Source organism: Berghia stephanieae, chromosome 1, assembly GCF_034508935.2.
Source record: "Berghia stephanieae isolate SIO BIC M18660-M18661 chromosome 1, UCSD_Bste_1.3, whole genome shotgun sequence".
In the NCBI taxonomy this organism is placed as follows: Eukaryota; Metazoa; Mollusca; class Gastropoda; order Nudibranchia; family Aeolidiidae; genus Berghia; species Berghia stephanieae.
The window spans coordinates 14,072,352-14,096,186 of NC_088360.1; the positions used below are offsets into that span (position 1 = coordinate 14,072,352).

Below are 23,835 nucleotides of genomic sequence, written 5' to 3' on the forward strand. Positions count from 1 at the left end.
TACCAGTACAAAACTGGTCCTTATCAGGATTTGTACTGTATGAAAATGAAACTTTGTTCCGCATGTCCTACAGGACAAAAAATGAATCACTGTAAAGCGCAAAAGTGTGTTGAAACTATAGAAATACGCGGTATATTTGTGCAGAATTTCACAATGGTATGATATGCCTCCTGGAGCAAATGTGTAAAATCCCTATCTCGTCTCGAGCATCATCAATTTGCAAATTATGACAACTTCGGTAGATTGGCTGAATCATTACACCAAAGTATATTTCATTGAGCATCTCCTTTGCAATAACATTGGTCAACCTATTTCGACCACATTGCGTGAGCAAGCTAACATTTGAGAAAGTTTTTAAAGTTTAGATTGATTTAGTTTTAGACCTTTCATGGTCCCTGAAACCATATTAATCTACGTAATTTCAGTGCTTGTTAAAAATATAGTAGGTCCTGGAAATGACAAAAGAGAATAAGATCAAGAGTTTAGTTGCGCTTATCGTCCAAGAAAATGCAACCAACCACTCCCTTAAAAAAAACAACCAAAAGAAAACACACACACACACACACACACACACACACAGAGAGAGAGAGAGAGAGAGAGAGAGAGAGAGAGAGAGAGAGAGAGAGAGAGATGACAACCTCCTCTTGATAACGAAACCAAGCCACGGCCGGGGCAAAAATTCAATCCCGATTGTCCAAGCCCAAGACATGGACAAAAAGATATAAAGTATAATTTCAGGCCTAAGCCATAACAATTTGTGGCTAGGTCCAATGAATGCATTTTGAAATGGAACATACCTAATAATTACATATTTACATTTACGTCCAACTTTTAGAGATAGATAAGCGTATTATATGAGAATCGATCTCAAAAAGTTGTGACGACAACGGAGTTTATTTTTCCATTTGTCAATGAGTGATATGCAATCATTTCAATCAATGATACGCACTAAACTACGCTCTATAATTGTTATAATAACAATTTGTATTATCTTGGCCCGAAACTCCTACCTATGTAGGGCAGTGGGATTTCTCGCCTGAAAAGGGGCGTTACCCTCTTGTGTTTACGTTTTGTTTTCTATCATTCCTCTTCCGGCTCAATATGGCGAAGAGCGAGAAGAAACTTGTGAAGTCCCACAGTGGATACAGAATGGTGTGTGTTGATGAAAAGGTGTCAAGTCCATTCACTTTATCAGAGCCTCAATGGACATCCGATAATGAGGTAATAGTTATTCAATGATTTTTTAAAAACTATGCACCGTTGAGTTGTAAGTTAGCGGTGAAATAGGAAAGTAGGTCATGGCACGGGGAGACTGATGATGACTGGTCGTCCCCAAAACAACTCAACTGAAAACTGCCTTGTCTCTAATTCTAATTGCTGTGGCTTTGGGACTGTAGCTACGCAGAAGGCAAATAAAACCGAGAAACCGACACGACATTATATTCTATTTCATTTAATGGTCATTATGTTTTATAAACTGATCTTACTAAAGACTCAAGGGGTGTTTTGGCTCTGTACTTTTTGTAGACGTCTACTGTGGATTCGTAGTGTTCTATCTATCTATCTAAAGTCTAGATTGTACTCACTCTAAATAGACTCTATCTAGTCTATAGTGCTAGACAAGGGAGGCCTTCCGAAAGCTCCTACATCCCCAGTATTTTTGTTCTAATAGGGGGTTTGGGAGGGGGGAGACTTTGAAAAAAAAAGCCCCCCCCCCCCCCCCAACAAACCCGCTATTAGATAGAACATTATATAACGCGGTGATTATCCCCAGACACCTGCCTGGGGATAATGAAAATTCGTTATCCCCAGACACCTGTCTTTTTGTGCGAGTCTGTTCTTTTCCCCTTTTTGTTTGGCCTTTTGTTCCGTTTCTGAGCATGAATTTCAAAAAATTGTTTTTATTTTTTAAAAAAATATTGTTTTGATTTTTCTCCTCTATCTGACCATTTGGTCGCTCTCTGAATATTTCTGTTTGTTTGCTTTTTAATTATTTATTCTTTTTAGACACTTTTTGAGATCGGAGTGGGGACGAATATGACAATTTGCAAGAAACTAGAAAGGAACCAAGAGAGAGATGGAGAGAGAGAGAGAGAGAGATAGATAGAGAGAGAGAGAGAGAGAGAGAGAGAGAGTTAAAAAAAAGAATTAAGGAAAGTTAATAAAATATCTATAAAAACATAAAATCAACCAACATTAAATTAGTTGTTACGCGTCGACTTCGAAGTGGGTGTCATGGTCGAATGGTTTAGTCGTCTGCCCTGGAAGTTTTACCAGAATCGACATTGCGGGTTCAAATCCCATTTATCCCTTGCAACGTTCTGTAAAAAGAAGACGGAATTAAAAAAACAAAAACAATTAAAAATAAGTGGCGGAACCAGGATTCGAACCTTCAACGTCGATTCTGGTAAAAGTTCCAGGGCAGACGACTAAACCATTCGGCCATGACACCCACTTCGAAGTCGACGCATATTGTGTATATGTAGTAACAACTGATTTAATGTTGGTTAATTTTATGTTTTTATAGATATTTTATTAACTTTCCTTATTTCTATGTGCATTCGGAAACATTCCATAATCTGGAATGTGGATAATTGTTTAAAAGAGCGGAGTTGCAAATATGTGTCTGGGGATAACGAATTTTCATTATCCCCAGACACCTGTCAGGGGATAATGAAAGCCCAGCCTTTTCATTTTCGTATTTCATTATAATTTTCGTTATCCCCAGACAGGTGTCTGGGGATAATGACAGCCATTATATAAATAAGAATACTGGGGATGTAGGAGTTTTGGAAAGCCTCCCAAAAGAAAGGTAAGGCCACCTCTCTGCGAATAATGATTTCCTCTATTCGCAGTAGTACTGCGAATAATGAATTCCTCCATTCGCAGTAGTACTGCAAATAGTAACTAGCAGTCATTTTCGTTATTCGCAGTAGTCCTGCAACTAGTAGATATCATTCATTTCAGTTATTTGCAGTAGTAGCCTTCGATCCTAGAGCTTTATTGTATTGAAGATTGGGCGCAAAATATAAATAAACTACATTATTATTATTACTTCTTTTTTTTTTTTTTAATTATTATTATCTGTTGTTGTGTAGTGATGGTGGTGTTGATGTGGTGGTTGTGATTGTAGTGGTAGTGTTGATAATGTAGTAGTGGTAGTGATGATGACTATAAGGATAATGATGATGATGTAATAGTGGTGGCGGTTGCTGTAGTTTTGACAACGGTGTGGTAGCTGTGGTAGTGGTAGTAATGATAATGATGAGATGGTTGTGGTTGTAGTGTCGGTGGTGCGATGATGACAAGGAGGAGGATGATGATGTAAAGGTGGTGGTGGTTGCTATAGTTTTGATAACGATATGGAGGTTTCTGTGGTAGTAATAGTAATGATGATGTAGTATTAGAGGTAGTTTATTGATGGTAATTTCTAGTATTTGCAGGAGCACTGAGATATGACGAGAGAGAGAAAAAAAGAGAGAGAGAGAGAGAGGGAGAGAGAGAGAGAGAGAGAGAGAGAGAGAGAGAGAGAGAGAGAGAGAGAGAGAGAGAGAGAGATTCCTGGAACTTTATAGAATATGTTAAACTAACTGTAAATAATACAATAAACGGGGACGGAACTATTCTCATTAAAGTATTCTGACAGATATGCTGCTAGATTTCAAGATGTGAACGAATGATCAAGTTGGAGAGGTGGACAGGGAATTTTTCATGATGAATGATCAAGTTGGGAAGGTGGATGGGGAAATTTTCATGGATTGGATTGGGGTAACATAAACAAAACAAAGCACGATCTTGTCCAGTTTCAGACTTGAAGGAAAAGATGAAACATTCAAAATCTCAATTCTAAGTCACACACAATGTTTCAATCATCCCTCCTCTTCTTTCCTTCTCAAACTATCTCAGTCTCATTCTACTTCAAGCCATTCGACAACACGCCATTTTGAATAGAAAATACATTGTTGTGTTCAGTGAGGGGACAACGACTAATTTTCAGAGACGGGAGAGCGCTTTTTTCTCTCAGACCATTTGATCGCCCTCTGAATTTTGTTTGTTTGTTTATATTTATTTACTTTTTTAGTATGCATCTATTGAGATTGAAGTTGGGATGAATATTACAATTTGCAATATTCTATAGAAAGCAACGAAAAGAGAGAGATAAAAAAGATTTAAAAGAAGAAAAAAAAGTGGGGGGGGGGGGGGGGGGGGGGGCGACATTTATCATTTGCAAAACTCTGTAGAAAGAAGACAACAACAAACAAAATAAAAGTGGCAGAGCCAGGATTCAAAGACACAGCGTCGATTTCGACAAGCCCTCTGTCTAAGACAGATGACTTACCCATTTGGCCACGACACCCACATGAATGTCGACGCATATTTGTATATATAATAACCTACTATCCATCGACTGATTTATTGATGGGTAATTTTATACTTTTACTGATATTTTATTAGACACTGTCTGGCAATAATCGCCCCATCGTTATTGACAGACACTGTCTTGCAATGATCATTCATTGTTATTGACAGACATATCTGGCAATAATCACAGTGGTAAAAGTGTGTCTCAAATTGATTTACATACTTTGGGCTTTAGGTGCAATCAATCAATGTTAAAAGCAAAAGACTTTGGATTTCACTCATTATTTATTATTATTATTATAACCTTATTTTTATATTATAAAATGTTTTTTTTGAGATGCAGATACAGACTTGTCAAATGGAACGGTCTTATTCTTTTAGATTTTCTCTTCTTCTTCTTCTTCTTCTTCTTCTTCTTCTTCTTCTTCTTCTTCTTCTTCTTCTTCTTCTTCTTCTTCTTCTTCTTCTTCTTCTTCTTCTTCTTCTTCTTCTTCTTCTTCTTCTTCTTCCTCATCTTCTTCTTCTTCTTCTTCTTCTTCTTCTTCTTCTTCTTCTTCTTCTTCTTCTTCTTCTACTTCGTCTTCTTCTGATTTAAAGGTTTGTGGTCAATGTTTTTATGTGCACAATGTTGAGTCATGGAAGAGGCTTTTTACACACATTCTATCACCATACACAGTGTAAAATGAGTACCTGGCTGTTAACAGCATTGACTCTGTCAGCAATGAATTGTAATTTCGCCTAATGTCTCATCCTAAATGTTGCTGTTGACCAGGGACCCCTTGAAAATCGCTTTGAGCACGTTTAGTGGATATTACGCTATATAAATGCTAAAATGCTCAAGTTTTTATATATTTTAATTTCAATTTTAATGGTGTAATTTTATTATTTTACAGTGTGCCTATTGTCAGAATATGGACTGTCAATTAAAGTTTGATTTCTTCCAAAGAAAGGTAAATAAGATAATTTTCTTAGATGAATATGACAGTTAAATATGATAGTGAATTTTAATATTTTTGAGTTTATATATGTTTTTTTTGGAACTCTTAAAACTCTTTTTAAGTTCTAAGTCACTCAATTTGAGAAATGAATTTGCTGAATTGGAAACATCTCTTAACAAATGATATTATTTTAAAAATCAATACAAATAAGATTGACTGGTATGAAAAAGTATGAATACTAACTTAACATCTTTCTTATTCTTGACATACCAAATTTAAAAAAACAGTTATACGATTTTTTTATTTGATATGCTTTGAGTGAATTGATTTATGCTTTTTGGCAATGTATCTTTCTTATTACCTACTCTTTAGCAATTATTATAATTAAAATTCCATTGATGTCCTGCAATGACGTTTTTATTGCAATAACAATCTCAAATGTACATTTATTATCTTTATCAATCACTAGCATCATTGTCGTCGGTGTGGTCATTGCTTTTGTAAGAAGTGTTGTGGTTATCTCATCGCTCTTCCAAGAATGTGTTTCATTGACCCTGTACGGCATTGTAGTGGCTGCCATCGGATAACACAAAGCGAGAATGAATTTTTTGACAAACATCTGAAGACTCTCACAGCTGGTAATTGTGTTAAAATTTTAAAAATAAATTCTCGTTCTCATTGCAGTAAAGTTATTTCATAAACGCATCTTGATTTCATATTTTTTTTCTTTAAATCTTAAAACTACAAAGTCATGAAGGAATTGAATAATTTGCAAAGAAAAAAGTAACACTCTTTAAAACCAACAGAGACAATGATTCACATCCCCAGATATGACTGTTGATACTTTTCTTACTCATGATATTGGTAAAACATTTATTTCAGGTGGACAGTTCTGTTTGCACACTGAAGACAACAACAGTAACTCAACAATTGATACTAAGTCATTTAAATGCTTGCTATCACCTGATCACAGGTAAGGATGATAGAATATTATCAATATTTTGAAAAATTTAATTTGATGCTGTCTATGCCTAGGTAAGTAGTAAGTGGAATTACCCAGGGAAGAATTGGATTTCTCTGGGCAGGAACCTCATTTCCTCTGAACTATGAATAAAGCTATCAAGGTTCGCTGCCAGTAAGGAGAGACATTTTCTGCCAATAGACTATGGTCCAAGATCTAACGATGGCACTGCATCAATGAGATGGTAACAATCTGGAGGGTGTAGAGCATCTAGTTGAACACAGCATCATGATACGGCTGGTCAGAGTTTCCAAAATGGTTTCTGAGCACAGAAAGTAATTTGCAGATTGGGTAAATGTTCAAATTCTTCACTCTGCAATGGTTTGTATTAGCAAAAGGCCCCACGGTCCCATCACTGCAAATTTTCAGTTAAGTCCAATCAAAACAGGGAACAGTGACAGATTACTTTGACGAATGAGTGTATTCAAAAAGTTTTGAAAGTTTCCAAGTATTCAACGTCCATTATGTCCGATGGCAGGACATTCCAGTCATTTATTGTTTGTGGGAAAAGGCTGTGTTTTTGTCTGTTCTTGCAAATGATTGTATGTATTATAATGCATTGTATCTACGTGTAGTGTATCTATCTGATTTGCTTTTAATGTAGTTTGGGGTCAAGGTGGATGCTTTTGGGTCATTGATGGTTTTGTGTAAAATAATAATAGGGGATATCTTGCACTGGTTTTTCAATGGTTTTCATTCATTTGACTGGAAGAGGACATGACACAACCAGGGTCTCTGGATATGCATCCGGTTGCAATTCTGGCAGCTGCTCTCTGTACTTTTCCAATCTTGTCTATGTCCTTTTTTGTGTAGGGGTCCCACACAACGCTGGCTTATTCTAATATTGACCTGATAAGCGCTGTGTATGCCTGGGTTTAATTCTTTGTGGGCATTGTTTTGTGTTCCTTTTGAGAAACCCCAGCATTCTCTTTGCTTTTGCTGTGATATCTTCTATATGGGTTTGCCACTTTAGTTTCTTATTGAGATGGACTCCGGGTTGACATAATGTAAAGGGTGATCATGCATCATGTAATTGTGAGTATAAGGCTCTTTCTTTTTTGATTTTGACATGACATAGCATTTTGATGGATGGAACTTCATGTGCCATGTATCTGACCACATCTGGAGGGAAGGAAATCAAGATCTTTCTGGAGTTCATATGCATCTACACTACCATCTATTTTCTTGAAAAGAAGGCTATCGCCTGCATACAATTTAAGTTTAAGCCTTGTTTGTGGAGACAAGGTTATTTATGAATATCAAAAACCATAAAAGCCAAGTACTGATTCCTTGTGGTACTCCTGATAAGATAATATTGTAACTATCAATGATAATAATCTTCTGCAGATCCGAGGAGTTCCGGGATTTGGGGATTTTTCTGAAATTTTCTGCTGGTTTTGTTGAGTCAAAGGTTTTCCATCATTAAAGCTCAGGCTGCTAAGTGGTAATTCCCTGGAAAAAATAAAAACCTTTGTGTCATATTTCTACACCTGTGCTCAATAGCATGAAATTTGATGTCACTCACATTTTATAATTTTTTGATAACTCTTCATAACTCCATTCTACGAGTATATTACTTATCTTCCCATCAGGTTTATTCAATTTGAAGGTAACATAGAAGGCCAGGAGAAAATCCCTTTAAACAAGATTCAAGCTGTTCAGATTGCCGCTGTCAAAATGGATCAACAAGGTTCTTGCAGCTTTTATAAATTATTTTGTTTAAAATTTAATTTATCTGAAACTTTTCATAGTTTCATTTTAAAAAATTTGCCCAGTCAAACTTCTTTGCTATAGGTTTAGGGGGTGGGGGTGGACTGATTGAAAATTTATTTTCGTAAATCAAGTTACGTTTTGGTATCAACAGAGATGATGATTTTTAAAGGAAGCCTTTTCTGTAGATAATTTACACCTAAGTAGCGTTAGTAGATGTCATTGGTCAGTTTATCAGGTATTGTGATCTCATCACTTTATTAATGCAAATGTACTTAAATAATCACATTTTAAAGACTGTCTGATGATTCTATTTCATGGTTGATTTTGCTGTGAGTGAAGATTGACTCTCTTATGTTCACCTGAATGGGGGGATGATTCTATTTCATGGTTGATTTTGCTGTGAGTGAAGATTGACTCTCTTATGTTCACCTGAATGGGAGGATGATTCTATTTCATGGTTGATTTTGCTGTGAGTGAAGTTTGACTCTCTTATGTTCACTTGAATGGGAGGATGATTCTATTTCATGGTTGATTTTGCTGTGAGTGAAGATTGACTCTCTTATGTTCACCTGAATGGGGAGTCAAACAAAATGTGTTCGATTTTCTTTCATGCTAAACTGTAGAGAGTTATATAGAATCAAAGTCAAATGTAGATTGAAGATAAAAGTCATAATCTGCTTTCCCAGTGTGATCCTCTGTAAAGTGTCGAACAACTGTGTAGGCTTGATTCCTAGTCAAAGTTGTTTTTTTTTCTTTTCTTCCTAGTTCATCCATTATAAAATTGTTAATATGGAAACCATCAGTATATTATCATGAATTGTTATAACTTTAATTAATAAAGACTGCTTACAATTTTTCATGGAACATTATCGAAATTTATAAGTTGAATCAAATGTTAAGATAGTACGATAATAGGACAAGATGTGTAAGTACAAGATCATACTATTACTTGAGGACTCAGTTTGAGCTCTGCTTTTGGCATCTATTAATTTTTCCCTTGTACTTATGCAATAAACTTTACCCCTGTTGCTCTTTTTCTTGGGCTGCACAGTGGCTGATACTGGGGTTATTTTGGGTCTCTGTGAAAGTGACCACAGAGAAAAATACCTCTCGTCTGACAAATAAAGGGAAATTTGTCACTTATTTTATTCTTTATCTATTTTATAGTAAACTTTTTTTTTACCGTGATTTATTAAAAATTATTATTATTATTATTGTTATTATATTATTATTATTATTATTATTATTATTATTATTATTATTATTATTATTATTATTATTATTATTATTATTATTTATTATCATTACTATTAATATTATTATTTATTATCATTACTATTAATATTATTATATTATCATTATACATATTCATTTTATTATAATTAGTATTACTATTATTATTATTATTATTATTATTATTATTATTATTATTATTATTATTATTATTATTATTATTATTATTAAATCATCATCATTGTCTCCTTCAGGATTCTGGGTGGGAATCCTGACCTCCCATAGTGGGTAGGGAGGTGCATGCTGTGTCTTCTATCCCACCATACTCGTTTTCCAATTGTCGTTGTCTTGGAATGAGATTACTTAGTTTTGTCCTGACCCTGGCCGGAGTCCCTTGGCTGGGAGGGAAACAGTCGAATGTATAGTTATAGTTTTGGGAGATGATATTTTTTTCCTTGTAAATCATCTCTCTGTTATGCATTGTATTATGTTTAGTTTACCTATTATATTATATGATGTAAACATTTGAGTGTATTCCTCTTAGTTGGGACCTGTGCTTGTGTCTGGCTGAGACTTTTAGGTGATCTCAAACTAAGTACTTTGACGGTGTGCTCTTGGAATCTACATTTGTTCCCTGTTTGAACCAATTCCCCTTTGTCTCACCTTTTCTTTTGTGCTATAATTGTAATTCTAGAACTTTTTGCTATCCCATTTTCTTTTTTTACTGGTGCTGATATGGCCTTAATGTGTTGCAAGCGACGTAAATCCCTTAAAAAAAAAAAAAAACTTTAAAAAATCTCCTTCAGGATTGACTTTGCAAATCTTCTATTTCCTGTTGTACTTTTTACATTGGATGATATCAACCTGTAAAAACACTGTAGAACACCATCTCTCTCTTCAATTTGTTATAGGTATTATATATTGATATTATATTTGTATGAAGCATGATATTTACTCTACATGTTTTTGCTTGTCAGGTAATCACATTGGCAAAGGGATTGCCATCCACTACTTTAATGCTGTGGGTAATAATGTTTGCATCAAGATGAGTGTGGAAGAAGGGACTAATAATACCAAACAGGCCATGAGTTGGGTAGCCGCTATGCAAAAGGTAACAATGAAAAATGAGAAGACTCATTTCACTTATTCAGGTTTTTAAAATTTTTTTAGGTAACATGATTTGGTTTGTTCTGCACAAATCAGAACTAATCAACTCCCATTTTACATGGATTATCTGAATCAGTCAGTTCTTGTATTGGCTGGTAAACATTGGAAAAGTGGTGAATGATCACGTAAAGAGATCCTGTTACAGTTGGTGGCTCACACACAGTAAGTCACTCTCGTGCATATGCAAAAAATCATATAAAACCTAAAGTTTGTCAATCAAATAATGCAAACATATTATGCAAGAGCCACTTATACTTAAATATAGACTTGTAAAGGTGTATTAATTTTTTTTTTTAAAGGAAGGTAACTTGGCACCACTTATCTAGTGGAATTTCCATCATTCTTTGCCTCAAGTTCTCCTAAGAAATCTTCAGAGCCCATTTTAAAAAAAAAGATTGTTTAATTTGCCCACTGATACCAATTCCAGTTATGTGACCCATTGCTTCAAATTGGCTCAATGCTGAGGTCCAACCAGAGGATAAATCTGTCGGAGCACAAATTAGAATCGATCTGAGTTAGTTAAATGTCTCTCCTCTCGACAAAAAATAAGGATTTTAATGATGTGAATTCTCTTTTCACATTTATTTTTGAAGTACACATTCCTTCAATGTCGAATTATTTAGACATAACATTTCTTTTTAATGAATGATTTCTCTCAAAAGTCACTTTTGGTTTTCAATTGAATAGCATTGAGAAAAGAAAATGACACAGTTTATTTTTTTCTGGGAATAATTTTTTTGAAAAAAGATTATTTTAAAAATGTTTTTGGTGATAGAAAATATTTTCATTCTGTAATCGCTTTACAAAAAATTACACATTTGTTCTATCTCTAAATTAGGCTTTCAAGATGATTCATGAATCAAGAGCAAACAGTCAAGATCAAGGATAATCGAGGAGCCGGGCAAAAGTTTTCCATCTGTACATAACAACTATAAAATATCTTTTATGTTTGATATTCCAAGTCAAAATAGCTTGTTCATCAGTGTAGAACCAAAAATGTTACATAATAATACCTAAAATGATGTTTTATTTACTCATGTAATTCTATTTGATTCAATGGCAAATATCCCTATTTGTCTTTGATTTAAGTTTAAGTGAAGAAGACTGCCAATCTTTACAATTCTCTGTTGCCGGGAACAAAAGTTATTTCTATATTATTTCCAAATGTATGATAAATTAACTCAAACAAACCCGTTAACTCAACTTTTAAAATCAAAAACATGTTATCTTTTATGCGGCAGAGGACGAATATTTTATTTGAGTTAAATCCATCAGAATCTGCTTATCACTTCTTATAAAGCATGTATAGACAGATTTTTAACATAGACATTCTCAAGTGAATATTATGATAATATGAGTGATGTGTCAAATGAATGAAGAGATAAACATTTTTAGGGTCTAGTTTTTATCTAAGTCTAAAATGTACTTGGAAGACATCAGTACTGGTGAATGAGTGAGGAAATAAGGCTAATGTAGTCAGTTTTGTAAATCATTTTTCTATTGAATTAAAGATTTAAGGGAAATATGCGTGACAGTGGAGTCCAATACTCAATTAATACATAATAGACCACCAAGAAATAATCCAAGACATTAAGATTCTTTATTTCTTCAGGTTTTTAATAGTTGAGTGATTGGTTTTCGAGCTTTAAATTGAACCTTAAAAAATTGCAAAGCATCACAAGATTTGTTACTGTCCAGAGCAAATGATTTAATATTTCTGTGGGCTCCAAGGCTCGGAAAGACTTTTCCAACTCATACGACTAATGAGATTATGATTTAAGTTATTAAGTCTGTTAAGTTATTGGGGTTTAAGTGTAGGAGGAACACAATCAGTGTCACTACATTGAAAATTCTCAGTTTTAATCAGTCAGTTTATGTATTTGATGAGAAAAAAAGAAAATACTGCCTTGAAAATTGCCAAAGTGTTAATGTGTCTTTTCCCAGAATTATTACTATTATTATTATTATTATTATTATTATTATTATTATTATTATTATTATTATTATTATTATTATTATCATTATAAATGGGAATGTTGATTGTCTAGTCATCCAAAATTTGGTTCTTTTTTTTTTTGGTCTTTTTTTTTTTCATTGAAATTCGAGATAATTAAAAAAAATATATAAGAATTTGTATTTTATTTTTCTGTTCATTTTCTTCTTTAGTCCATTAACTTTCCATTTTTGTTTTAATCATCTACGACTTTTCGGTACACTTAAAATTAAAATTTTCTTTGATAACTGCAAACTTGCACTGTCAAACATTTAAATAGGGATAATTGTCACTTCAATAGTAATGAAAACATTGTCTTTTTTTTTTCAGCTATGTCAGATTTTGTTGGTTTTTTTATGATTTTTTTTTTCGTATGGTCTGTGACTTTGGCAATGTGTCTAAACTTGCTTTTCAGGCTTAATTATTTTTTACCTGCTGGGACTGTATAAATGTACGCAATATGTAATATTCTTTATACTTTGTTTTGCTGCCTCATTTTCAATAATAACTTGAATTTTGTGAGGCTTGTCTCATTTCGATTTGCCTGTTGTGATTATGTGGGGTTGATATTTATATTTAAGAATTGTGATATCATAACAATTATTTGTCAAGATAATATTGACATGTGTCATCATCGCCATTGACATCTTTTTCAGTTATTATTATTACCATTGTTATCATAACTAAATTGTGTTCAACATTGCTTTAAAGTTTGCTTTTTTTTCCCTTTAAAAATTCATTTTTATGGTGCAATTTTTTAAACTATTATTTTCATAACTATTGTTGATTTAAGAATTTATCAAAAGATATGTTGAACATTTAGTGGCATAATTGTTAGAATATCGACACACAAGAAAATGGACTCAGTGTGATCTTTTGTTATTATGTCAGAATATTTTCTGACTTTCCTGTCACTCCAGCAGTGTGGTAGGGTAGCTGGGGCTGATATTAAATCTGGCAGATAATAGTCATCAATAGGCTAACCTCATATTCAGAGGTCATCGAGCAAGTGTTACTGCCTTTTCTTGCTTCATATACCAAGACAACTACATTAGTACAACTTAAATGTGTGTTGATTTTTTGTTGTCATAACAATAATAATATAATGTTTTATAAAAGGTCTTCAAAATTGTTTATATCATTATCAATACAGATATCGTTATTAAATTATTATTTATTATTATAATTATTATTATTATTAATATCATTAACATCATCATCATCATAATATATTATTATTGGGAAATTTATAAATGTTTGTTGCTGATTAGTGCCTTATAAATTATCGTTGATGAGATAATCTTTGTGTGTGTAATTTAGGACTATCATGTATTCAATTGCTCGTGTATTCATGACATTTAGTGGATGATCATCAAATTCACTCTTTAACCAAACACATAGATATGCGAGAGAAAAAAAGTTTGACATATACATAAGCATCTCTTATAAAGATAAAGTGACTGGGGGGGTCTTTGACCTCCCATGATGGGCAGGAAGTCACGCTGTGTCTTCTATCCCCTTATATCTGTTTTCCAACATGCTTTCTGTCTTTGTCTTGAGATGAGATTATTTGGTCTTGTCATGGCCCTGGCCAGATACCCCAGCTGGGAGGGAAACAGTCAAGTGTATAGTTAAGAGTTTTGGGAGATGATATTTTTTGTCTTGTAAATCATCTCTCTGTTATGCACTGTGTTTGTTTTGTTTATATATTATATATGATTTGTAAACATTTGAGTGTGTTCCTCTTAGTGGGGACCTGTACTGTATGGATGACACTTTTAGGTGATCCTAAAAACTACTTTGATTGTGTGCTCTTGGAATCTACATCTGTTTCCTATTTGAACCAATTCCCCTCTGTTTCACCTTTTCTTGGGTGCTTTAATTTTAATTCTGGAACTTTTTACTATACCATTTTCTTCCTTTTTTACTGGTGCTTATTTGACCTAAATGTGTTGCAGCTCCATAAAAGCTTTAAAAACAAAACAAACATCTCCATACCAATTCTGTAATTATCGCCATGACATAATTTTAGATAATCATGCGATATGGTTTGTTGTGTTCTAAAGATTTTTGTTCTTGTCAGGACTTGTCATATTGAAAAATGATATATGTGTGCAAGATAATTATATTCCTCGATGCAAAAGCCCTCAAAATACTCATGAAAGTACAAAAAATTCAGCTTTGTTTAGATTTGATATTGCTTGCCACAAAACTCCCTAAATACTCGTCAATTTCTAAAATTTCAGCTCTGTAATTAAAATATAATTTTCCCTCAAATTTCTTGCTCACTGAACAGGAACATTGTGGGCGGGTCAGTGACATATAATGATAATTCAATTTGGGAATGCAAAGTCGTTGTGATAAACAATTCTGCTTCTTCCAAAAATATAACTTTGCAAAGTATGACAATGACCATTAAAAGAACAACGAGCTGTCCTCAGTAGTTCTCAAAGATAATGTAACTTTAAAAATTTGATCACGCTGGTTATATTGAATAAAACTGTTCACTCTCTATTTGTCATCCTGGGTGGGGTTCCTACCTCCCGTAGTGGGCAGGGAGGTACTTATTGTGTCTTCTATCCCCCTATATTGTTTTCCAACTTGCATTCCTGGGTGGGGATCCTGACCTCCCATAGCGGGTGTGAATAAGGCTTCTTAAGTTAGAAATATAAGACACTGGACGCAGAGTTGTCAAGCTAGCAGACTGACTTTAATATCGAAGGGTAGAACAGGAAGAGGGTGTAGTGAATCCAAACATACTGAGAGTAACAATGATAATGAAGTGATTAGATACATATGAAAGGAGTATGTTATGAGCAACATTAGTTATAGTTACACCCTTTCCCTTTTGGGTTTGAAATGAATGAAACGAAATTTAGGATATTAAAACAAATCTAATTGAGTTCAAGTTGGGGACAATGATTTAAGTGGATAGAAGTGGATTATCTTTAACCAACATTTAGATATAGGATGGTTTACAACTTAAAATCTGTTATAAGTGGTAAAGTTGTCATTATAGGAATAGCTGAGCTTGAGACAAATTAGGATTAAAATTAAAGTAAAATGTTATTTTGAAACTTGGAAACAAATCATAGAAATGAATATCAGGATTATGACCTAATATTATAATTCTTATTTAATAAAAGAAATCAAAAATAAGGTTACTGTTTTACACTTAAGAAATTGAATGTACAACAAAAGGAAATCATATATATGAGATTTAAAGTAGGTACTGATTGGTTAAAGTTAAAGAAATGTTGTTAGAATGGAATATGAATCATGAAGATGAGAAAAGGATGTATCATTTACGTCTAGTTGTACATATATAATATAGTATAGCATCTGAAAATTGAAATGAGAAAAAAAAATTATGGGGAATAATGCATCGGGGTTTTAATGCTTCTACCACGAGAAGAGGTACGAATGGGGATTTTGGATGGTGAGATTCTCAGGTTGGTAGGTGTTCGGGTTTGAGCGGTCGAAGAAGTCAAGGCAATGGGAGGTGGGTTGTGGTTGGTGGTAGTGGTGTTTTGAGGAGTGTGTGTGGTAGAGTTTGAGCCTAAAGGGTAATCAATATCAGACATGGTCTCATTAACATCGTTCATATTCATATGTCTAATTCTGAGTTGAGTGCAGTTTCGAACAACAGTTCCATGGGGTGTTTTGACCAGGTATGATTGGGATACAGGATCAATCGTTTTAATAATAATACCGGGTGTCCATTTACGATCTCGAAGATTGATGGGTTGAATGAAGACTTTGGTGTCTGATTTGAAAGTGGGGAGGGACTTAGTTTGTCGATCATAATAATGTTTTTGTTTTTCCGCATGAGATTGTTTTTGTTGGATGATTGTAGGGTAATTGGAGGTTCTTTGTTGGAGAGAACGTTGTGTTGATGGAACAACCGATCTGAGTTTTCTGCAGAGGAATTTTTGGGCAGGACTTAAACCAGTTGTTGAGTCAGGAGTGTTTCTTACTTCAAGAAGTCCTAAGAACGGATCAGATCTGGTTTCAAGGGATTTTCTCAATAAAGTTTTGGCTTGCTTTACTGCGTTTTCAGCTTTTCCGTTTGATTGAGGATGGTACGGAGAACTGAACTGGTGATTGAAATCATAAGCCATGGAGAATTCCTTAAACGTTTGTGAAGAGAAACAGGGTCCATTGTCAGAGATAACTGTATTTGGGATACCGTAGCGAGCAAACTGAGTTTTCAGAGTCTTTATTACTGTATCTGATGCTTCATTTTCCAGTTTCTCGATTTCAAAGAAATCAGTAAGATAATCAACAAGTACTATGTACGTTTTGTTGGAGAAGTAAAAAATGTCCAATCCAATCTTTTCCCAAGCATAAGTTGCAATTTCGTGAGGAATTAATGGTTCTCTTGGGTTTCTTTGGGCATAGATTTGACATCCTTTGCAATTATTTATGAAGTCCTTTATTTCGGAGTTCATTGACGGCCAAAAAAGGGTTTCCCGAGCTCTTCTCAAACAAGCATCAGTGGCACGATGAGAGGAATGGAGTGCTTCTTTCATTTCTTTCCTGCAGGTAGTTGGTACAACTAGTTGATGGTCTTTGAAGATGATGCCATCAGAGATTGAGAGGGCATGTTTGAAGTTAAAGTATGGTTTTAGAGGTTGTGGAATGTCTGAATTATTTGGCCAACCATTTTGAATGAAGGTTTTTAAGAGAGCTAGGTTTGGATCTAGATCAGTTTCTTGTTGAAATTTTATTAGGCGTTCAGGTCTAACTGAAGCTTCATGTGCATAATTAATTTGTTCGAATTCTTTGTAACCAGAATTATGGGATAGGTGAGATCTAGAGAGTGTGTCAGCAAGGAACATTGTGGAGCCTTTCTTATATGCAATTTCAACGTTGTGTTCAAGGATCCTGAGCATCATGCCTTGAAGTCGGCGAGGCATTGAAGAAAGAGGTTTTTTGATGATTGATTCAAGGGGTTTGTGGTCAGAGTGTATAAGTACCTTTTTACCAAAGATGTATTGGTGGAATTTCTTTAACGAAAAAATAATGGCAAGTGTTTCTTTCTCGATCTGGGAGTAACGCTTTTCTGTATCTGTGAGAGCGCGAGAGGCATAAGCGATTGGTCGGTCATTTTGGAGGAGTGCAGCACCAAGACCATGCTCAGATGAGTCACATTGGATTACGATGCTTTTCTGCGAGGAGAAATAACCAAGGACAGGTGCATTCGTAATCAAGCGTTTGATAGTTTCGAAAGCAGTTTTTTGAGCAGTACCCCACTGAAAATTAATGTTCTTTTGCAGTAATTGACGAATTGGTTGGATTACTGTTGAAAGATTGGGCAGAAATTTTGCCAGATAGTTAATGAAACCGACGAGTCGTTGTACTCCTTTTACACTATCAGGGGGTGACATTTCCAGAATGGCTTTCACTTTTTCAGGGTCAGGTTGTAGACCATCAGTGGAAATGATGTGGCCAATAAATGAAATTTTGTTTTTGCAGAGATCAAGTTTTTCTTTATTTAGGGCAATATTCATTTGTCTACATCTGGTGAGCAATGCGATGAGATTTTTGTTATGGTCCAAAGCAGCTTCATTGTCAGTAGAACCAGATCCTGTGACAATAATGTCATCAATGGCATAGAAGACACCAGGCAAGTCGGATAGAGCGCTTGATAAATGTTTTTGAAAAATTTCGCTGGAGACACATAGGCCAAAGGGTAAGCGATTCCATTTATATTGGCCAAAAGGTGTAGCCATAGTTGTCAGTGAGCTGGAATCCTTATCAAGTTTACAGTGCCAGAATGCGCTTTTTACGTCAAGTTTCGAGTAAAGACGTGCTTGTTGCAAATGTGGCAATATTTCATCGAGAACTGGTAGTTGATATGTTTCTTTGACGAGTGAGTTGTTTAGTGGTTTTGGATCTATGCATATCCGTAGATCACCGGAGCGTTTTGTAGCAACGACATTCTGCTACACCAATCAGTGGGTGTATTTACAGGTTCAATGACATTGAGAGTTGTGAGACGCTGAAGTTCAATTTTTACTTTGTCTCTGAGAGCGATTGGGAGTCTAGCGGGTTTTGAATTAACCGGGGTGACGTCATTTCTTAATGTAAGTTTGACAGTATTGGGCAAACAGCCAATGTTGGTTTCAAAAATGTCATCAAATTCACTAATGATTTTCTCAGCAGGGGATGTAAGCGAGAAAATGTGTTCAAAGTTCTCATAATCTATTTTTAATACTCCCATCCTTTCACTGGTTTGTTTCCCAAGGATGGGAGAAAGAGTAGTATTCACGACTAGCGTCGTTGTCTTGAACGATTTGGAATCATTGGGGTTGGTGAGAGTTTTACAGATTTGTCCTAACACTTCAAGGGGTTGGTTTGTGTAAGATTTTACTGTTTTAAGGCAAGGAGAGATTTTGTCGCTGGGTTTTAGGAAACGTTGAGGGATAACGTCAACTGAGGATCCAGAATCTATTTGAAATGCAATTGTTTTTGTGTCCATTAAGAGGTTTATGAAAACGGCTTTTTTATCATTGCCAAGGGTAAGAAGATATTCTTCATTGTGATAATCATAGTCATTGTCAGCGTTTGTTTCTAGCAGATGAGTGCGATTTGCAGAGGGGCAACACACTCGAAAGTGGTTAGGTTGACGACATTGCCCACATGTTTTCCCATAGGCTGGACATAATTCTTTGCGCAAAATGTGAGTTAAGGCACAGAATTTACATTTGCGAGGAGTTTGAGTAGAAGTTGGAGGCCTGGTTGGAGGACGAAATGGCGTTGAGGACGGTGGTTTGCTGAAAGGAGGTCGTTGATTTTTAGAATTAGGCAAGGTACGTTGTTTCAATTTGTGTGAGTTGTTAGACTTGAAGGACAGTTTGTGTAGGGAGTCAGGAAGATTTATGACCCTTGATTGAGTCTCACTAGATTCGCTAGCCTTGCAAATGTCAATACATCTATCGAGAGTAAGTTTCTTCTCTTGTAGTAATCTTTTGCGTGTTGATGCGTTTCTGATGCCTAAAACAATTCTATCACGGAGGATTGAATCATGCATGCAGTTGCAGAAGTTACAAGTTTTTGCAAGAATTTTCAAATCTGTGACGAACAAATCGATGCTTTCACCTTCTTTTTGTGATCGTTGGTTGAAAATATAGCGTTCATACGTTTCATTGACTGCTCCCACAAAATGAGTGTTAAGGGTATCAATAATATGTGCGAGAGTGTCATCATCAGTGAAAGTGAAGGTGTTTATCAGACGTAAAGCGTCATTTCCAATGCAGTGGAGAAACATTGATTTTTTAAATTGTTCTTCTTTGCTGTTGAGGTCTGTTATTATGGAGTAATTCTCCCAAGTTTGCTTGAATAGCTTCCAATTGTCCAGTGGAGAAGTTGAAAGATTGAGAGGGGGAGGAGGAGCAATGTTGGTAGCCGTAGCAACATTGTGAAGACCAGCAGAAGAGGTTGATGCAGGTGCAGAAGCCATTGTTTACAGTTGATTAGATCGAATTCGAGGAATCGATATATCGAATTTGAAGAATCGATATGGGAGTATCAAAGATGGCGTCTTTTTGTTACGGTGAACTCAGAGATAAGTTTTTACTTACGGCACGGGCGAAATGGAGCTACAAACAAGCTAGACTTGTAGTTCATAATTGTAAAATCAAAGATTAGTTCACCACCGCTGCCACCATGTGAATAAGGCTTCTTAAGTTAGAAATATAAGACACTGGACGCAGAGTTGTCAAGCTAGCAGACTGACTTTAATATCGAAGGGTAGAACAGGAAGAGGGTGTAGTGAATCCAAACATACTGAGAGTAACAATGATAATGAAGTGATTAGATACATATGAAAGGAGTATGTTATGAGCAACATTAGTTATAGTTACATCCTTTCCAGCGGGCAGGGAGGTACATACTGTGTCTTCTATACCCTTATATCTGTTTTCCAACATGCTTTCTGCCTTTGTCTTGGAATGAGATTACTTGTTTTTTTCCTGGCCCTGGTCGGAGTCCTGGCTGGGAGGGAAACAGTCAAATGCATAGTTATTGTTTTGGGAGATGATATTTTTTTCCTTGTAAATCATCTCTCTGTTATGTATTATTATTTTTATTTTGAATGTATAATGTAAGCATTTGAGTGTGTTCCTCTTTGTTGGATTTTGTGCTTGTGTCTGGATGAGACTTGTAGGTGATTTCAAACTAAGTACATTGGTGGTATGCTCTTGGAATCTACATCTGATCCCTATCTGTTCCCAATTCCCCTTTGTCTTACTTTTTCTTGGGTGCTTTAATTGTAATTCTAGAACTTTTTACTATCCCATTTTCTTCCTTTTTACTGGCGCTGATATAACCTAAATGTGTTGCAAGCGCCGTAAAACCCTTAAAAACAAACAAACAAACAACTTGCATTCTGTCTTTGTCTTGGAATGAGATTGCTTGGTTTTGTCCTGGCCCTGGTCGGGGTCCTGGCTGGGAGGAAGACAGTCAAATGCATAGTTATTGTTTTGGGAGATGATATTTTTTTTCCTTGTAAATCATCTCTCTATTATGTATTATTATATTTGTTGTAATTTATAATGTAAGCATTTGAGTGTGTTCCTCTTAGTGGGGGCCGTGCTTGTGTCCGGATGAGACTTATTGGTGATCTCAAACTAAGTACATTGAAGGTATGCTCTTGGAATCTACATCTGATCCCTATTTGTTCCCAGTTCCCCTTTGTCTTACTTTTTCTTGGATACTTTAATTGTAATTCTAGAACTTTTTACTACCCCATTTTCTTCCTTTTTACTGGCGCTGATATAACCTAAATGTGTTGCAAGCGCCGTAAAACCCTTAAAAACAAAAAACAAACATATTTGTCATCATTGCAACACTCTATAACTCATTTTGGGGGTAAGAATCAGGCTTGTATATCAGGATGGCTACAGAGGTGGCTGGGATGGTTGGAGAGGTATTCTATTAATGTAATGTTGCTCTTAAAGATTTAATTATGGGCAGGTGGTGCTTTTACTGGTAAGGTCTCCTCTAACTTCTTTAATCAAGTTTTCCTTTCTCGTTAGGTTTTATAACCTTGAATTCGATTATAGCAACTTGGTTTTGTCTCCATGGAGGCAATGAAATGTGAGAATCTGCGGTCATGTGTTCTCCTCTTAACTAAGTAATCTCTTTGAGTAACTATGCGTGAGAACCCATCTAATCGTCTCCAAGTCCAAGACCATAGGCAGCATCAGGCTCGACGATTGCTGCTAGGATCTATTTATTTTGTTCCTTAATTTAAAAATTTCTATAGGGTGAGCCATTGTACTACCCAAATGATGCCACCTTATTGTTAAAATTTCATGCTGTCTGGGTGGGGTTCCTGGCCGGGTGGCACTTACTGTGTCTTCTATCCCCTTATAACTGTTTTCCAATTTGCTTTTCTGTCTTTGTCTTGGAATGAGATTACTTGGTTTTTCCCTGGCCCTAGTCGTAGTGCTTAGCTGGGAGAGAAACAGTCGAATGCATAGTTATTTTTTTGGGAGATGATATTTTTTTTCCGTGTAAATCATCTCTCTCTTATATATTGTTATATTTGTTATTTTGAATGTATAATGTAAGCATTTGAGTGTATATCTTAGTGGGATCTGGTGCTGGTGTCAGGGCGAGACATTTAGGTGATCTCAAACTAAGTACATTGATAGTGTGCTTTTGGAATCTGCATCTGTTCCCTATTGAAGCATTCCCCTTTTTGTCTTTTTCCTCAAATCCTTTTAATTCTATTCTAGAATCTTTTCACTTTCCACTTTTCGTCCTTTTAACGGGCGCTGATATGACCTTAATGTGTTGGAAGCGCCGTAAAACCCTTAAAAACTAACAAATAATATTTCATGCTGTAGAAACCTCTCCTCAATTCTGATGGTTAGAGCACTAATATTATAACTACAAGTGTATATACATTACGTTTTATATACAAGATGCCATTAATAAGTATTTATATTGTAATGCAATGTATTAATTATTATATATTGCACGCAGAATCTACAAAGTGATCAAATGTGCAACACATACAAAGACAATAGGTAATACAAAACGCAAATACTTTTACTGTAACTGCTCAAAAGCCTGCCTGAATAGGAATTTTTTCAAAAGTTTTCTAAAATTACTAAGCTCATAGGTGTCTTTGATTTCTTAGTCTAATTTGTGCCATACTTTTGGTGCCCTGACAGAGAAAGACTTTTCAGGTCATTCATTTTGAGATCGAAGTGGTTTAGCTGATGTATACTATTCAAGAAGCCCAGAGAGAGAAGATGGCGCTATATCATTTTGGCATTTGATACCATTGTGGCAGTTTTTAACTCCTCTTTCTCTTCAACAAGAAGCCAACGGAAAGACTTAAGGACGATGGGCCTGATGTGCTCTGATGCAAATAAATAGAAGAAATTATTTCACACAAGAAAGTGACAGAATTCATTAAAGGTTGGTATGCCATTGTTTCAAATTGTAATATAGTAACTTCCTTAAAAGAAAACGGAGTTGGTTTATATTTGATTGGTCTATATTGATATTCATTGCAATGAAGTTGTACGTTTATTTATTTATTTCATCAGTGGAATCGAAAAATTTTTGATTAATTTGAGGGATCACTTCACAAAACATCCCATATTACAAGCTACATCCTATAAAAACGATATACTTGACTATCTTTGCTGTACTATGAGAAAATAACGTATCTACATTTCCATGAAACTGAGAAATATGAAAAATTCTTTACATCTTGTAATGTGTTAGGTATTCCTTTACGAGGGTTTACCGTAGTAAATCACCTCGTCGTTGATAATATATGATAGTTGTAGGTACAAATAGATAAGTGTAATTAAAACAAATCTAGAAAATCGTGGCCTTTGTAGATAAGTCACTTTGATTTAGGATGGCAGTAGTGATGAACGAAATGCTTTATATACAAAAAAAAATTGTAAGCAACAAAGTTGTAAAACAGAAACCCACCTAAAAATCGTTCAAAGATTTAAAGTGCTCTGGCTTCAAAGGGATAATATTGTAATGGTTGCATTGGTGCTTGTTTCCACTGACACTGGAGAGTGGACTAAAGATATTTTCTTTCAAACCGGCTATTCAAAATTGTTGAATCGACATTCAATAACATCATACATGTATATACATTATTAATGAATAAATTTTGATGGTAATATAACAGATTTTCTCTTTATTCTTCATTAAATGTTATTCTGAGTAGGCATGTTATGCGCTGTGAATAATACATTACTACATTTATCTTTGCTTAGGAGCAGCTTGGCACAGCGCCATGTTCTTTTGCTGGGTGGGGATCCTGACCTCCCATAGTGGGCAGGGGGTACATACTGTGTCTTCTATCCCCCTATATATGTTTTCCAATTGTTTCCTGTCATTGTCTTGGAATGAGATTACTTAAT

At 35.1% G+C, this 23,835-nt stretch overlaps 1 protein-coding gene across 1 annotated transcript; it reads left to right on the forward strand.

Moving 5' to 3' along the window:
* Positions 1-1,088: 1,088 nt before the first annotated feature.
* LOC144968605 (zinc finger FYVE domain-containing protein 21-like) lies at positions 1,089-14,863 on the forward strand. Its single transcript, XM_078907113.1, has 7 exons — positions 1,089-1,221; positions 5,256-5,312; positions 5,770-5,938; positions 6,183-6,273; positions 7,914-8,011; positions 10,245-10,378; positions 11,273-14,863. The coding sequence occupies exons 1-7, from the start codon at positions 1,102-1,104 to the stop codon at positions 11,321-11,323; spliced, it is 720 nt and encodes a 239-aa protein (XP_078763239.1). The 5' UTR covers positions 1,089-1,101; the 3' UTR covers positions 11,324-14,863.
* The last annotated feature ends 8,972 nt before the right edge of the window (positions 14,864-23,835 follow it).